This window comes from Monodelphis domestica, chromosome 5, assembly GCF_027887165.1.
Source record: "Monodelphis domestica isolate mMonDom1 chromosome 5, mMonDom1.pri, whole genome shotgun sequence".
Lineage (NCBI taxonomy): Eukaryota > Metazoa > Chordata > Mammalia > Didelphimorphia > Didelphidae > Monodelphis > Monodelphis domestica.
In genome coordinates, this window is record NC_077231.1 from 12,127,938 (window position 1) to 12,144,436 (window position 16,499).

Genomic DNA, 16,499 nt, shown 5'->3' on the forward strand with positions numbered 1-16,499 from the left:
CCATTCTGATGGGAGAGATGACATGCACGTGGATGCTAGACACAGGAGGGCCCCAAGCTCCTGTGCTCATCGCCCGGATGGCCTGGGACGTCCCGAGGGTCAGAGGGCCCTGCTGAGTAACGGTGGCTGAGGACCTTCCAGGGGGGGCTCCTTCCTGAGCTCTGTTGGACTGTCCTCCCTGCCCTGGGGGCTGCCCCCTGCCTGCTGCTGCCCCTGGGTCCTGGCAGCCCTTCTGGCCATCGCCTGCCCTCCCTGCCCTGGGGGCTGCCCCTGCCTGCTGCTGCCCCTGGGTCCTGGCAGCCCTTCTGGCCATCGCCTGCCCTCCCTGCCCTGGGGGCTGCCCCTGCCTGCTGCACCCCTTCTGACCATCGCCTGCCCTCCCTGCCCTGGGGGCTGCCCCTGCCTGCTGCACCCCTTCTGACCATCGCCTGCCCTCCCTGCCCTGGGGGCTGCCCCTGCCTGCTGCTGCCCCTGGGTCCTGGCAGCCCTTCTGGCCCTCACCTGTCCTCCCTGCCCTGGGGGCTGCCCCTGCCTGCTGCTGCCCCTGGGTCCTGGCAGCCCTTCTGGCCATCGCCTGCCCTCCCTGCCCTGGGGGCTGCCCCTGCCTGCTGCTGCCCCTGGGTCCTGGCAGCCCTTCTGGCCATCACCTGCCCTCCCTGCCCTGGGGGCTGCCCCTGCCTGCTGCTGCCCCTGGGTCCTGGCAGCCCTTCTGGCCATCGCCTGCCCTCCCTGCCCTGGGGGCTGCCCCTGCCTGCTGCACCCCTTCTGACCATCGCCTGCCCTCCCTGCCCTGGGGGCTGCCCCTGCCTGCTGCACCCCTTCTGACCATCATCTGCCCTGCCTGCCCTGGGGGCTGCCCCTGCCTGCTGCTGCCCCTGGGTCCTGGCAGCCCTTCTGGCCATCGCCTGCCCTCCCTGCCCTGGGGGCTGCCCCTGCCTGCTGCACCCCTTCTGGCCATCACCTGCCCTCCCTGCCCTGGGGGCTGCCCCTGCCTGCTGCACCCCTTCTGACCATCATCTGCCCTGCCTGCCCTGGGGGCCGCCCCCTGCCCACGGCTGCCCCTGGCTTCTGGCGCCCCGTCCAGCCATCATCCGCCCTCCTTGGTGGTGGCTGTGTCTGAGCAGTCTCCCCGCCACTGTAATTTGGTAAGCAGGGGCTTAGCCTCATGAAAGCGGCGCTGAACTGAAATGCTCCCGGGCCCTTCCTCTCCCTGCCCAACACCCGCGCCCAAAAATGTAAATTACAAGGTGGCTGCTGGCTAATGGCGGGCTTGGGGGAGCCTGGAGGCGGCTCTTTGTACAGCGGGCACACCTAGTGGGGGGGCGTCAGGAGGCGGCCGTGCGCTGTGGCCAGGCTGCTCTGGCCCTGGTTCCCGTCCCACCTTTCCTCCTCCCTAGCAGCATGCTAGGCTCTTCTGCCCCTATCGGGTATGGGCTGAGCCCTGGGGAGACACAGACAGATGGAGCCAGGCAGATCGATTTCTTAGGGACTCGGTTTCCCCATCTAGACAGTGGGGTTCCGGGTTTGTTGTGAAAGGGAGCCTGACATTTCAGTGTCTTCCAGTCCCCAGGGTCACAGGAAGATGTCAGTGGAGAGAAACTGAGGCAGAGGCGACTGGGAGTGGGGGAGCAGGCGCCCCATTCCCCTCTCCCAGGATGTTCTCTTGCCTCATAGAATCCCGTGTCTGACTCCCAGAATGGAAGGAGCTGCTGGGCCCCTGGTCCACCCACTTCCACCTCCTCGTGCAGAGGAGGCAGTGAGAGGGGCTGTGGGCCTGTGCCTGTGCTGCCCTCCCTGTGCATCCCAAGGGGCAGCCCCCACCCCCAGACGCTCACAAAGGGCTGTAGGAGGCACCCAGAGCATTGTAAGAGGCAGGGGGGCCTTGGGGGTCAAGAGCAGAGTGCAAGCTCCGGCCTTGATGCTCCTTCCCTAGCAACCCCAGATAAGTTGCTTCATCTTGCCAAGCCTCAGTTTCCCATTTTGTGAAATGGGCATATTCATACTTATACAATCTTATCTCACAAGGGAAAGGTGGTTTGTAAGCCTGAAGGGGCTTTAGGAATGGGGGTCACTGCCACCTGCCACCCTTGTCTAGGCAGATTGTCTTTTGCCAGGCTTCCTGGGTCCTCTGTGAACTTCCTTAATGTAACCTCAGCAGGGTCCTGGCTGGTACAGGCAATCTACCCACACCTCCTGAATTTGCCCACTCTTGCCTCTCCATAGTGTTTCCTCCCAGACCTTTTCATCCCTGCCCAAACTTTGCACAGTACCTGTTCTCAGCCCCCCTGGCCCTGACACCCCCTGTTCTAAGGCCCCCCAGTCCTGACACCCCCTGTTCTCAGCCCCCCTGGCCCTGACACCCCCTGTTCTAAGGCCCGGCCCTGACACCCCCTGTTCTAAGGCCCCCCAGTCCTGACACCCCCTGTTCTCAGCCCCCCGGCCCTGACACCCCCTGTTCTAAGGCCCCCCAGTCCTGACACCCCCTGTTCTCAGCCCCCCGGCCCTGACACCCCCTGTTCTAAGGCCCCCCAGTCCTGACACCCCCTGTTCTCAGCCCCCCGGCCCTGACACCCCCTGTTCTAAGGCCCGGCCCTGACACCCCCTGTTCTAAGGCCCCCCAGTCCTGACACCCCCTGTTCTAAGGCCCCCCAGTCCTGACACCCCCTGTTCTCAGCCCCCCCTGGCCCTGACACCCCCTGTTCTAAGGCCCCCCAGTCCTGACACCCCCTGTTCTAAGGCCCCCCAGTCCTGACACCCCCTGTTCTCAGACCCCCCAGTCCTGACACCCCCTGTTCTAAGGCCCCCCCGGTCCTGACACCCCCTGATTTATTTCAGTCTCTGTGACTTCTGGTTGTGCTTTTCCCGCAGCCCCACATTGGCAGGCTGGGAATCCCTCACGGACCCTCTGGAGAGAAGGTGGCCGTGGTGTCCGTGGACGACTGTGACACGGCCGTGGCCGTGCGCTTTGGCGGCCTCTTGGCCAATTACAGCTGTGCCGCGCAGGGCACCCAGACGGGCTCTAAGAAGTAAGTCTTCCCTCAGGGAAGGGGGGCCCGGGAGGAGCTGCTGAACGGGGCAGAACATGCCTAGATTCGAGTGAAGCCCCCCCAGCCCAGCCCAGCAGCCTTAACCGTCCTGAGCATCTCACGTGCTGTGCGTGCCTGCCCTCGAGGGGCTTCCCATCCTCCCGAATAGCTCCAGAGCAGAGGATCAGCCCAGGAGCGTCGCTCTGTGGGAAGGCAGCCCGAGCCTCCTGGGGAGGGAGGAAGGGAACGGCGCTGCCGGGGGCCTGCTCTGTTCCCTTTGCTGTTTCCCCGTGCCGAGCCCTTTGAGACTGGGCCCTGGTCTCATTTGAAGGAAGCCGAGGCGGTGGAGGGGCAGGTGAGGAGGGGATGCATTTTCAGCCTGTGCAAGTGTCCGGAGATGGTAGATGAGATGTCGGGAGAAATCAGAACCGACAGTTTGGAAGGCACGTTGCGTGACGAGCAGTAAGCCTGGAAAGAAAGGGAGAAACCAGATTAGGAAGTGCCTTTTGCCGGGGCTGGCCAGACCACGGGAGCCACGGAGGGAGCTGGAGTGGGTGGCATCATCCGTCTGCGCTTGCCTTTGCGCCTTTAGGTCCCTGGACCTGACGGGCCCCCTCCTCCTGGGAGGTGTCCCCAACCTGCCCGAGGACTTCCCCGTGCACAACAGGCAGTTTGTGGGCTGCATGAGGAACCTGTCCATTGACAACCAGGTCATTGACATGGAGAGCTTCATCGCCAACAACGGCACCAGAGCAGGTACGCGGCAGCCTCCCTGTTGGCCCCCGCTAGAAAGGGGCCGGCGCCCACACCGGGGCGCCCCGAGGAGGGCGTCCGGGGCCCGTCCTGGAGCCTCCCCGAGAAGACGTAAAAGTGTGCCCATTACCGCAGGCTGTACCGCGCGCGAGAACCACTGTGACAGCGTCTGGTGTCAGAATGGGGGCACGTGTGTGAACAAATGGAACATGTACATCTGCAACTGTCCACTGCGCTATGGGGGCAAGAACTGCGAGCAGGGTAAGGACTGGGGGCAGGGTTCGTGAGAATGGGGGTGTCGGGACTGGGGGGGCCTTAGAGCCCAGGATGTCAGAGCTCAGCTCAGCCAGCCTCCAGGCTTCGCCACGAAATCTCTTGTGCGTCCTCAGGCAAGGCCCTTCCCCTCTGTGGGCCTCTTTCCTGTTCTAGCTCAAACCCATTGACTTTGGGCAAGTCCCTGGCTCTCTGCACCTTGGTTTCCTCATCTGTTAGATGACCATACACCATCTGATGTGAAGAGATTTCATCACATTACCATGACCTGTGGGAGGGGATATTATTGTCCCCATTTCCCAGATGAATTAACTGAGGTTCCAAGAGTGCCGGTGATCCACCCTGCGACTAATAAGTGTCTGAGCCAGGCCTGGGCTTTCATTTTCGGACCCACCCTCACAGCTCCCCAGCCCGGCCTTGGATTTCTGCCCCTTTCAGCAGGCAGGCAGGTCCCAGAGCTGGTCAGCAGCCCGAGGGCCCAGCCCTGGCCAGCTGTCATGCCAAAGAAAACAAAGCCCTGTTTGTGGTCCATCCCAGCAGGAAATCGCCCCAAAGAGACAATAAGGCTGTGCTTCCCTCTAGAGGAAGCGGCCCTGACCTGTGGCAGCTTTTCCTTTGGTCCTCTGGGCTTGGGAGGAGGCGAGACCTTGCGGCACCCACCTGGAATGTCCAGGGGGCTCAACCCCACCTGATGTATTTCTGGCAGGATTTAAAGGAACCTTCCTGATTCTCGTGATCAGTCGGGCCCTCTTTCACTGTCTTCCTGATAATGTCCCAAAGTCACCGCACTAACCTCATTCTGACTAGACTAGAAAGGGTGGCCTGGGCCAGCCATAAAAATGGCCACGAGGAGCCACGGGGCCCGGGCTTCGATGGTCGCCAGCTGCCTGTGGGACTTTACCTGCCCCTCACGGGGGCAGCCCTGGACATCCCAGGGGGTGACCACCCTTGTCTCTGTATCATTCCCAGTCATGCCACATCCCCAGCGCTTCAGTGGGGAGAGCCTCGTGTTCTGGGGAGATCTGGACATCACCATCTCAGTGCCCTGGTACTTGGGGCTCATGTTCCGGACCCGGAAAGCAAGTGGGGTGCTTTTGGCAGCCAACGCCGGGACAGCCTCCAAAATCAGCCTCCAGGTAAGGCGGGGCAGCATCTGGGGTCCTGGGGACCAATGCCCCCCCAGGACCTTTGTTCCCACTGCCCCAGGCTGGAAGCTTTGGCGGGGGTGCCCCTGTCCTTGGGAGGGAGAGCTCCCCACCTCCTAGGCTGCTTTCTCCCTGACTTTGAGGATGAAGACAGCCGTGGAAGGGAGCTCCCCAGCTCGGGGGGAATCACATGTTCTGGGCTCGCTCAGCCCAGGTGGTTTGGAAACTCGGGTCTATTTCTGTGTGTCCATGAATCTCCCGTTTCCTGAGTAGCTGGAGCAGGGGAGGAAGTCGACTCCACCCGCAGCTGGGGAGAAAAATATGCTGCGGGTCAGGAAGATCAAAGCTGGACAACTCGATGAACCCAGCCTGTGCTGTCCGCCTTGTCCCCCTCGAATGCAAACTATGGACAACGGCGAGCATCGGCTTGTTCTGGATGGAGTATCTGAGCCTCCGGGGCGAGGAGACCTGCTTCCAGACCTGCCTCTGGCACACCCTGGTGACTGTGATGCTGGACAAGCATCATCCTCCAAGACCCGATCCCCAACCCAGACGGATCAGCCCATAAGTCCCAGCTTCCATTTCTTGGCATTTTAGGGCTTCCATGGCATGTTCTTCATCAGAGTTTTGGGAGGGAGGGAGAGTCTATGAACCCATTTTAAAGATGGGATAAGTGGGCTTCAAAAAGGATTCTAGCTTTAATTCTAGAAAAGATTATCATTCATCATCAGACGAAGAAACTGAGAACTGGAGAGGGAGAAGAGACTAGCCTCATATCGCACAGCATATCAGTGGCAGAATCAGAATTCGAACCCAGCAGTGGAGCTGGGTGGTTCAGTGGATTGAGAACCAGACCCAAAGATGTGAGGTCCTGAGTTCAAATATGACCTCAGACACTTCCCATCTGTGTGACCCTGGGCAGGTCACTTCACCCCCATGGTCTAGCTCTGACAACTCTTCTGCCTTGGAACCAATACCCAGTATTGATTCCTAGACAGAAGGTAAGGATTTTAAAAAAGAGAATTTGAACCCAGGATCTTTGACTGCAAATCCAGCATTCTTTTCATTGCCCCACTCTGGTGAAATGATTTGTCCACACATGTATGGCTGGTGAACATCAGAAGTGAGATTCAAGTAAGATTCAAGCTGAGACCGTTGTACTGTGAGCAGTCATCATCATCATCATCATCATCATCACTGTTGTGGTGATGGGACTAATTCAGTGCTGATGGTGGTGACGAAGATGATGATGAGGGAGAGAGAAAGGTGATGATGCTAATAATGATGATAAAACCTCCTGCTGATAAAGATGGAGGAGATGAAAGCAGTGATGATGAGACAGATGATGGTACTATTATGGTGAAGATGAAGAGGATGATGATGAAGGTGGTGGTGGTGATGAAGATGAGAAGAGAATGCTATTAGTTATGAAAATGATACGGTGAATGAAAATGATGATGCTATTGATGATGATGAAGAGAATGATGGTCCCACTTCAGATGATGATGATGCTATTCATTATGATGATATTTGACTAATAATGAAATGATATTGATGAAGATGAAGATGATGAGGAGGATACTATTCATTGTGATGAAGAGAATGGTACCACTACAGATGAGGAAGATGATGATGGCACCACTGCCGACGGGGAAGATGATGATGGCACCCTACCGACAAGGAAGATGATGATGGCACCGCTGCCAATGGGGAAGATGACGATGGCACTGCTGCCTACGGGGAAGATGATGATGGCACTGCTGCCTATGGGGAAGATGATGATGGCACCCTACCGACAAGGAAGATGATGATGGCACCCTACCAACAGGGAAGATGATGATGGCACCGCTGCTGACAGGGAAGATGACGATGGCACCCTACCGACGGGGAAGATGACGGTGGCACTGCTGCCAATGGGGAAGATGACGATGGCATCCTACCGACGGGGAAGATGATGGTGGCATCCTGCTGATGGGGAAGATGACAATGGCACCCAATGGGGAAGATGACGATGGCACTGCTGCCTATGGGGAAGATGATGATGGCACCCTACCGACAAGGAAGATGATGATGGCACCCTACCGACAAGCAAGATGATGATGGCACCGCTGCTGACAGGGAAGATGACGATGGCACCCTACCGACGGGGAAGATGACAGTGGCATCCTACTGACAGGTATCGCTACCGACAGGGAAGATGACGGTGGCACTGCTGCCAACGGGGAAGATGACGATGGCATCCTACCAACGGGGAAGATGACGGTGGCATCCTGCCAACAGGGAAGATGATGATGGCAGCCTACTGACGGGGAAGATGACGATGGCACCCTACCAACGGGGAAGATGACGATGGTACTGCTGCCGACGGGGAAGATGACAATGGCACAGCTGCCGACGGGGAAGATGACGGTGGCAACGCTACTGACGGGGAAGATGACAGTGACAACGCTGCCGTCGGGGAAAATGACGGTGGCACCGCTGCCAACGGGGAAGATGATGGTGGCACCGCTGCCGACAGGGAAGATGACGGTGGCACTGCTGCCAATGGGGAAGATGACGATGGCACCACTGCCGATGGGGAAGATGACGGTGGCATCCTGCCAATGGGGAAGATGATGGTGGCAGCCTACCGACGGGGAAGATGATGATGGCACCCTACCAACGGGGAAGATGACGATGGCACTGCTGCCTACAGGGAAGATGATGATGGCACTGCTGCCTATGGGGAAGATGATGATGGCACCCTACCGACAAGGAAGATGATGATGGCACCCTACCGACAAGGAAGATGATGATGGAACCCTACCGACAAGGAAGGTGATGATGGCACCCTACCGACAAGCAAGATGATGATGGCACCGCTGCTGACAGGGAAGATGACAATGGCATCCTACCGAAGATGACGGTGGCAACGCCGCCGTCGGGGAAGATGACGGTGGCACTGCTACCAACAGGGAAGATGATGGTGGCACCGCTGCCGACAGGGAAGATGACAGTGGTACCACTAGAGATAACGAAGATGAAGGAAATGCTGCTGCTGCTGCTTCTGCTAGTAATGAAGACTATCCCTTGGAAATTGTGTTCCCTCCATGTGGGTTTGCTTTGGCATCCTGGGAGACAAAAGCTCCTTGTAAACCCTCTAGAAAGGGGACCCACATGGGTTTGATTAAGCAGAATAATATCCATTGCGGTTCTGGCAGCACTTTGCCAAGTCCTGGGCACTTTCCACTGGCTGGCCTGCCTCTCTAAGGACCACCACTGCCCTCTCGTGCCTTATCCCAACTTGCAGCTGGGAGAGGGGGAGTGAGTTGCCCAAGGTCTCGTGGGCAGGAGAGGCAGTGTTAGGGTCCAAAGGCAGCTGCCAAGGCCCAGGATCGGGGCTCCGGGTCCCAGGTCCAGAGGCCTTGAAGTCTTGGCTTCCCATCTGGGAATTGGGCCCCCCTGGGCTTGTGACCAGCCTTCCACTCCCTTCCCAACAGATCCTGAATAGTCACGTTTATTTTGCCGTTTTCCACGGCTCCTCTGAGGTAGCCTCCGTGAGGCTGGGCAGGTCCCGCGTGAGTGACGGGGAATGGCACCACCTGCTCGTTGAGCTCAAGAGCGCCAAGGATGGCAAGGACATCAAGTACCTGGCCGTGGTGACCCTGGACTACGGCCTGGACCAGGTGAGTCCCAAGGGGCCTGGTCAAGGGCCACCAGCAGCCCTGGCGCTGTCCCCTCCAGGACGTCAGGCTCGACCTCACCTCAGGGGCTCCATCCGGGTTTCATTGAGGTCACAGAGAATCTGCCCACAGCCAGGAGGGAAACGACAGCAGAGAGTGCTTTGAGCCCCTTGGGGGAGGCAGCAGGAGGCACCCCGATGGGGATCCGCGTGAGGTGGTGTGTTCCTGGGCTGGCGCCCTCTAACCTGGGCCCGACCCTCTGAAAAGTGCCCCGATGGGCCATGGTGCTGGCGAACCCTGAGCCGAAGCTCCACTCGGGATTCCTGGGAGCTTGGGTGGGGGGTTGGCTGGGGTCTGACCCCTTTGGCCTTCCCTCTTAACAGAACACGGTGCAAATTGGCAACCAGCTTCCCGGGCTAAAGATGAGGAGCGTCCTGGTGGGCGGCCTCTCCGAAGACCAAGTCACGGTCCAGCAGGGCTTCTCGGGCTGCATGCAGGTAGTCCAGCTCGTCCTCCCTCGTCTTCGGTTTGACCTCGTGCCGATCAGACGGCATGCCCAGTGCTCTGGCGGCCTCCGATGAAATAGCATTGCTGTTTGTCTTTCACTCCCTGATCTCAGGACCAAAGAGTAAAAACAGCAGAAAAGAGAATGGAAACAAGAACTGGAGGGCTTGCCCAGACTCCCCTTAGACAAGCCCCGAGTCCCCCGCCTTGGCCCAGAGGGAGGAAGGTCTGCCCTGCTGCGTCTGGCTGGGCTCCGTCCCTCTCGGGCCACGGCCCTCCCTGTTTGGGGCTGGCTGTTGCCACCGTCATGATGACCGATTTGGGTTTGCACCCGCTCACGTGACTCTGGCGCGCCTCAAATACTTCTTTGCTTCCTGTGCCAGAATAACTAGTCAGTGGTGGAAGAACTCGTGGGGTCCTTGGGGCAGGGGAGGGAGAGCTTGGGGTGGCCGTGGCCCAGAGCACGTCTTAGCCGCGTGCCGTCGGGTGCTCTGGACGGTCCAGAGGAAAGCGTCCCTCCCCAGTGAAGCCCCCTGCCCGGCTGAAAAAGGTGAGGGCATCTCTCCAGGCCAGGGGTCCCCCCGCGGACAGCTGAACCCCAATTCTCAGCACAGAGGCTGCCCCCTCCCATCATGGGCAGCATCCTGGCTTTGCCCAGAGCTTTTCCTCACGATCTTCCTAGAAGAGAGCGATTCCTCCCCAGAGCAGGGAGGGAACCAGGGCTTTACTTCCTCTACACATTCGCTGTGGAGGGGCAGACAATGCCCGTCGGGACGGCACCATCCGAGATCTCTGATGGCCCCACAACCACAGACCCAAGCCCCTGGGCAGCCTGGCCTCTGCCCTCCGGGGTCGCCCCGTGGCTCACACCAGCCCGGCCCCTGCCCTCCGGGGTCGCCCCGTGGCTCACACCAGCCCGGCCCCTGCCCTCCGGGGTCGCCCCGTGGCTCACACCAGCCCGGCCCTCTGCCCGGCCCCTGCCCTCCGGGGTCGCCCCGTGGCTCACACCAGCCCGGCCCCTGCCCTCCGGGGTCGCCCCGTGGCTCACACCAGCCTCCCAGCCCAGAGGAGGTGTGAGCCGCATCCTTCCCGCAGGGAGTGAGGATGGGAGAGACGTCCACAAACATCCTGACGCTGAACATGAAGGAGGCTCTTACAGTCAGGGTGAAGGACGGCTGTGCCATGGATGACCCGTGCGCCTCCGGCCCGTGCCCCGAGCACAGCTACTGCACGGACACCTGGGATGGCTACTCGTGCATCTGCGCGCCGGGTGAGAGCGGCAGGGAGGGAGCCCCCACTTATCCAGGCCACGGCCCGCCCCCTCCTCCGCGGGTGCCCTGAGAGCCTGGCCGTGCGTGCGGAGGAGTGTGTGTGTGTGCAAATACAAGTGTGTTAGTGTGGGGGCTAAGTGCAGCGTGGGGGGGGCGAGTGTGAGGGGTGCACACGTGCGCCCCCCAACACCTCAAAGGCCCTGCCAGGAGCACAGGCGACGGGACTGTCAGCCGTGCGGAAGGGCACGAAGGCCCCCCATCGATGGAGGCGGCTTCCCGTTCTTGTAGGGTACTTCGGGAGAGACTGCGTGGACGTGTGCCGCCTGAACCCCTGTGAGCACGTCTCCGCTTGTGTGCGCCAACCCAGCTCCGCGCACGGCTACCTGTGCGAATGCGGGCAGAGCTACTACGGCCAATACTGCGAAAACAAGTGAGACCCTTCCGGCTGCCAGGGAGCCCGGGCCGGCGGACGGCCTCTCTGACCTCAGGGAGTGTCTGGGCCGAGCGGGGACCTAGAACGGGGGCTGTCTGGGCTGAGCGGGGACCTAGAACGGGGGCTGTCTGGGCCGAGCGGGGACCTAGAACGGGGGCTGTCTGGGCCGAGCGGGGACCTAGAACGGGGGCCGTCAGCTGAGCGGGGACCTAGAACGGGGGCTGTCTGGGCTGAGCGGGGACCTAGAACGGAGACTGTCTGGGCTGAGCGGGGACCTAGAACGGGGGCTGTCTGGGCCGAGCGGGGACCTAGAACGGGGGCTGTCTGGGCCGAGCGGGGACCTAGAACGGGGGCTGTCTGGGCCGAGCGGGGACCTAGAACGGGGGCCGTCAGCTGAGCGGGGACCTAGAACGGGGGCCGTCAGCTGAGCCGGGACCTAGAACGGGGGCCGTCAGCTGAGCGGGGACCTAGAACGGGGCTCTCCTGGATGAGGGGGACCTAGAACGGGGCCAGGAGGGGGCGAGAACGGGGGATGTGGGTGTGGAATGGCGGCCCGGGGCGATGACCCGGGCTGTGCCCTTTGCTTCCAAACAGGATCCACCTGCCGTGCCCCAAAGGCTGGTGGGGAAGCCCCGTGTGCGGCCCCTGTCACTGCGAGGTCAGCAAAGGCTTCGACCCAGACTGCAACAAGACCAATGGCGAGTGCCAGTGCAAGGTAGGTCGGGGCGGCCCTGGTGAGCCCCAGATCTCCGGCAGTCCCGCCGCCTGGCTCTTGTGGAAAAGGGGCACGAAGAGAAGTCCTGAGAATGAGAGCGCTCGGGGCGGGTGAGGCATGGCCGAGCGTGGGTGCGAGGAGCGGCTGTTTTCTCTTGGTGCACGACGCACCGAGGAGCCATGGAGGGCTCTGGAGGACGGGGGGGGGGGGGGGGGTGCGTAGGCTACAGCTTTAGGTCACTGGCAGTGCCCTCATTCCTTTCCGAAGCCTCATCCAAGCCCGGGAGGGAGCTCCGGGAGGCTGTGCCTGGCTGGGGTCTAATCTGGGGGCTTCTCCTGGCCCGAGGACAGAAGGGGCTTAAGAAAGCTTTGCCAAGTTGAACCTTCTGCCCCCCTCTCCTCCCTGCCCCCTCCCCCCAGGAGAACTACTACAAGCCCCAGAACCAGGCGGCGTGCTCCCCATGTGACTGCTTTGCCCACGGCTCGCACACCCGCACGTGCGACATGGAGACGGGCCAGTGCGCCTGCAAGTCGGGGGTGATCGGGCGCCAGTGTAACCGCTGCGACAACCCCTTCGCCGAGGTGACCACCCAGGGCTGTGAAGGTGGGTGCCGCCCTCTGAGACTGCTCGGAAGGGGAACGGGGGCTCCCGGGACCCCCGGCTGGCCGGTCCTCCCCGGCTCGGGCTTTTCGGCTTTGGCCCGTCCAACCGAACCACCCCGCTCTAGAGGGGGAAGGTAGGCCGAGCCCCTGGCCTCTCCTGGGGACAGGGAAGTCAGACGCTTGGCCTCCTGGCTGGGCTCCCCCGGGCCGGAGAGGAGAATGGCTCAGGAAATGCCCGGGAAGGCCTCTCCTGCCCTGCTCCGGATGCCATGCCCTGAGCCAGCAAAAACCCAGCGTCGGGCCTAGCTGGGGCGCGAGGTCTGCGTCCACAGAAAAGTCTCCCGGTTTTATGTTTGGGGAAACTGAGGCCCGCTTCTGGATGGGGGAGGAGTTCGCAGGCCCCTGCACTGAGCAAAGGGGCAGAGGATGTTCTGTGGGTGGGAGAGGCCCCCCAAGGGCAGGAGGTCCTCGTTGGCTCAGCCGTTTCTCCCCGTGTGCCCCAGTGATCTACAGTGGCTGTCCCCGTGCGTTTGAGGCCGGCATCTGGTGGCCGCAGACCAAGTTTGGGCAGCCCGCGGCGGTGCCCTGCCCCAAGGGATCTGTGGGTAAGTGTGGGCCAGGGAGCGGGCCAGCGGGTTGGAGGCCGGGCCTCTACTCTAAGGAGGTCTGTTCGGGAGAGCCCGGGGCTCCAGACTGGCTTCCCATAACTCCCTCCTTTACTCTTTTCCGGCCAAACTGGCCTTCATGCCCATTTCCCACCTCCGTCCCTACAATGCCCTTCCTCCTTCTGTCCGTCTCTTAGAAGGCTGCTCTCCCAGGCCACAGCCCGATTACCTCCCCACTGTCAGTGCTTCCCCAACCCCGAAATCCCTTTGGGGTACTTATGTGTTCCCTGAGCTCCCCAAGGGCAGGGCCTGGGGCACAGAGGCAAGGGGCATGGGGGCACAGGGCATAGAGGCATGGGGCACAGGGTCATGGAGGCAAGGGGCATGGGGCACAGGGGCATGGGGGCATGGAGGCACAGGGGCATGGGAGCACGGGGGCATGGAGGCAAGGGGCACAGGGGCATGGAGGCACAGGGGAATGGGGGCACAGGATATAGAGGCACAGAGGCATGGAAGCACAGGGGCATGGGGGTACAGGGCATAGAGGCATGGGGCACAGGGTCATGGAGGCACGGAGGCAAGGGGCATGGGGCACAGGGCATAGAGGCATGGGGTCACAGAGGCATGGAGGCAAGGGGCATGGGAGCACAGGGGCATGGAGGCACAGGGGAATGGGGGCACAGGATATAGAGGCACAGAAGCATGGAAGCACAGGGGCATGGGGGCACAGGGCATAGAGGCATGGGGCACAGGGGCATGGGGCACAGGGGCATGGGGGCACAGGGGCATGGGAGCACGGGGGCATGGAGGCAAGGGGCACAGGGGCATGGAGGCACAGGGGAATGGGGGCACAGGATATAGAGGCACAGAGGCATGGAAGCACAGGGGCATGGGGGTACAGGGCATAGAGGCATGGGGCACAGGGTCATGGAGGCACGGAGGCATGGGGCATGGGGGCACAGAGGCATGGGAGCATGGGGCACAGGGGCATAGAGGCACAGAGGCAAGGGGCATGGGGGCACGGGGGCACAGAGGCATGAGAGCACAGAGGCATGGGGGCATGGGGCACAGAGGCATGGGGGCAAGGGGCACAGGGGCATGGAGGCACAGAGGCAAGGGGCATGGGGGCACGGGGGCACAGAGGCATGAGAGCATGGAGGCACAGAGGCATGGGGGCATGGAGGCAAGAAGCATGGAAGCACAGGGGCATGGGGGCACAGGGCATAGAGGCATGGGGCACAGGGGCATGGGGCACAGGGGCATGGGGGCACAGGGGCATGGGAGCACGGGGGCATGGAGGCAAGGGGCACAGGGGCATGGAGGCACAGGGGAATGGGGGCACAGGATATAGAGGCACAGAGGCATGGAAGCACAGGGGCATGGGGGTACAGGGCATAGAGGCATGGGGCACAGGGTCATGGAGGCACGGAGGCATGGGGCATGGGGGCACAGAGGCATGGGAGCATGGGGCACAGGGGCATAGAGGCACAGAGGCAAGGGGCATGGGGGCACGGGGGCACAGAGGCATGAGAGCACAGAGGCATGGGGGCATGGAGGCACAGAGGCAAGGGGCATGGGGGTACAGGGGCACAGGGGCATAAGAGCATGGAGGCACAGAGGCATGGGGGCATGGGGCACAGGGGCATGGAGGCACAGGGGAATGGGGGCACAGAGGCAAGGGGCATGGGGCACAGGGGCATGGGAGCACGGGGGCATGGAGGCATGGGAGCACGGGGGCATGGAGGTATGGAGGCAAGGGGCACGGGGGCACAGAGGCATGGGAGCACGGGGGCATGGGGGCACAGGGTCAGGCCAGCTTGGTGGGCTGAGGGCTCTCCAATGCTGCTGTTGTCTTGGTTCCCAGGGAACGCCATCCGCCACTGCAGCAGCGAGAAGGGCTGGCTGCCCCCAGAACTCTTCAACTGTACCACCTCCTCCTTCGTGGGCCTCAAAGTCATGGTAAGAGGCCAGCCTCCCCCCTAAAGACAGAGCCAACAAGCGGCCGATTCATCCGGGCCTAGAGGTTTCTTGTTGACCCCAGATCAGAACCGGGGGGCACCTGAGTTAGGGTTCCATCGGAGAAGGCACCCCATCCATTGACAGATCCTAAGCCTGCCATGCGGCGCCATACGGGTTAGAAATGCCTAGTGGAACTGCGGGCCCTGTGACCCCACTGGCCCAGCTCTGCCCTCCGGAGCCAAGCAGAAGCAGGCTCAGGCCCCTTCCTCCTCCCCGTGGCAGCCCTCTAGGAGGTCACGCTCAGACAAAGTCCATGTGGAGGCACCCGTGATTCCCCCCATCTGGGAAGAGCCCTTGGAAGCCCCCCAGGGTTCCTTCGGAGGCCTCCCTCCTTTTGTCTGCATTAGTGGGGCCGGAGGAGCCCCATCGTGGTCGGGAGGGGAGAGAACTGCACTCCCCAAGGCTGTGCAGGGAGTGCCGGGTTCCAGCAGCTCCTCCCTGGTGTGAACGTCATGATACGGGCCTGGGGATGGACCCTGGTCGGGTTCTCCACGAATCCGAAGACTGTTTTTTTAATATCTCCTTTTTAAAATTAAATTAAATTTTGTTTTTATTTTTAAACCTTTCCCCACGTTTCCATGATTCATGTTCTTTCCCTCCCGCCTCCCAGAGCCGACAAGCCATTCGGCTGGGCTCCTGTTTCCATAGCATTCAGTTTTGCTCTAGAGCGATCTTTTACGTCCACGGCACGTGTGAGGAGTGGCGCCCTCTGCCGTGCTTCTCTCAGTGGGGCAGCTCTCGTCCCTCAGGAGCGCCCTGGCTCCTTGCCTTGCTCCCAGGGCCGTGTCCCTTGGGCTGGACTAAGACCAGCCCGTTTGAGGGAGGAGGCACGCACGCACGCACGCAAAGGGCCCGAGGAGAAGCGCTCGGCCCCAGAGCCTCAGCAGGAATGACAGCCGGGGGCTCTGTGGATGGAACCAGGCCTAGAGACGGGCGCTCCTGGGTTCAGATGGCCCCAGACTGGGATGGCATCCAGCCAGTCTTCCTTATTCGTAGTTAAGTCTTCCCAGACCAACGTTTCGAACCACGGGGTCCACGCCGGCCCTTTTCCAACCTCCGTCTTCCCTCTCCCGTTTCAGAATGAAAAGCTCCATCGCAACGAGACCAGGCTGGACGGGGACAAATCCGTACAGATGGCCCGCGTGCTCGAGAACGCCACCAGGTCCGTGGAGCTCCTGTACGGGAACGACGTGCGCACAGCCTACCAGCTCATGCTGCATCTGCTGCAGCACGAGAGCCAGCAGCAAGGCTTCGACCTGGCCGCCACCAGAGACGTGGAGTTCAACGAGGTGGGCAGGAGGGAGACTGACCTCTGGAAGTGCACGTGCCCCCCCGATCTGAGCGTGCCTCCCCCGGAAGCCGTGTGAGGGAGGTGACGCCTGTCCCGTGAGGCCCATTTTCTGAGGGAGGAGCTAAGAAGGGAAGTCGTTGACCCGGTCACCTCGCTGAAAAATGGCCGTGGCAGAAGCCGAGTGGGTAGTGGAGCTAGGA

At 61.5% G+C, this 16,499-nt stretch overlaps 1 protein-coding gene across 4 annotated transcripts in view; it reads left to right on the top strand.

The window, feature by feature from the left end:
- CELSR1 (cadherin EGF LAG seven-pass G-type receptor 1) overlaps window positions 1-16,499 on the top strand; it is a 136,022-nt gene that overhangs the window by 99,040 nt on the left and 20,483 nt on the right. For all 4 annotated transcript variants that reach the window (XM_056797609.1, XM_056797611.1, XM_056797610.1 and 1 more), the window contains exons 6-18: window positions 2,869-3,026; window positions 3,619-3,782; window positions 3,915-4,040; window positions 5,022-5,188; window positions 8,677-8,862; window positions 9,243-9,356; window positions 10,459-10,633; window positions 10,923-11,064; window positions 11,662-11,782; window positions 12,202-12,385; window positions 12,888-12,989; window positions 14,854-14,948; window positions 16,088-16,297. In XM_056797609.1, coding sequence (XP_056653587.1) covers window positions 2,869-3,026; window positions 3,619-3,782; window positions 3,915-4,040; window positions 5,022-5,188; window positions 8,677-8,862; window positions 9,243-9,356; window positions 10,459-10,633; window positions 10,923-11,064; window positions 11,662-11,782; window positions 12,202-12,385; window positions 12,888-12,989; window positions 14,854-14,948; window positions 16,088-16,297 — 1,944 coding nt within the window. The remainder of the gene's footprint in view (window positions 1-2,868; window positions 3,027-3,618; window positions 3,783-3,914; window positions 4,041-5,021; window positions 5,189-8,676; window positions 8,863-9,242; window positions 9,357-10,458; window positions 10,634-10,922; window positions 11,065-11,661; window positions 11,783-12,201; window positions 12,386-12,887; window positions 12,990-14,853; window positions 14,949-16,087; window positions 16,298-16,499) is intronic.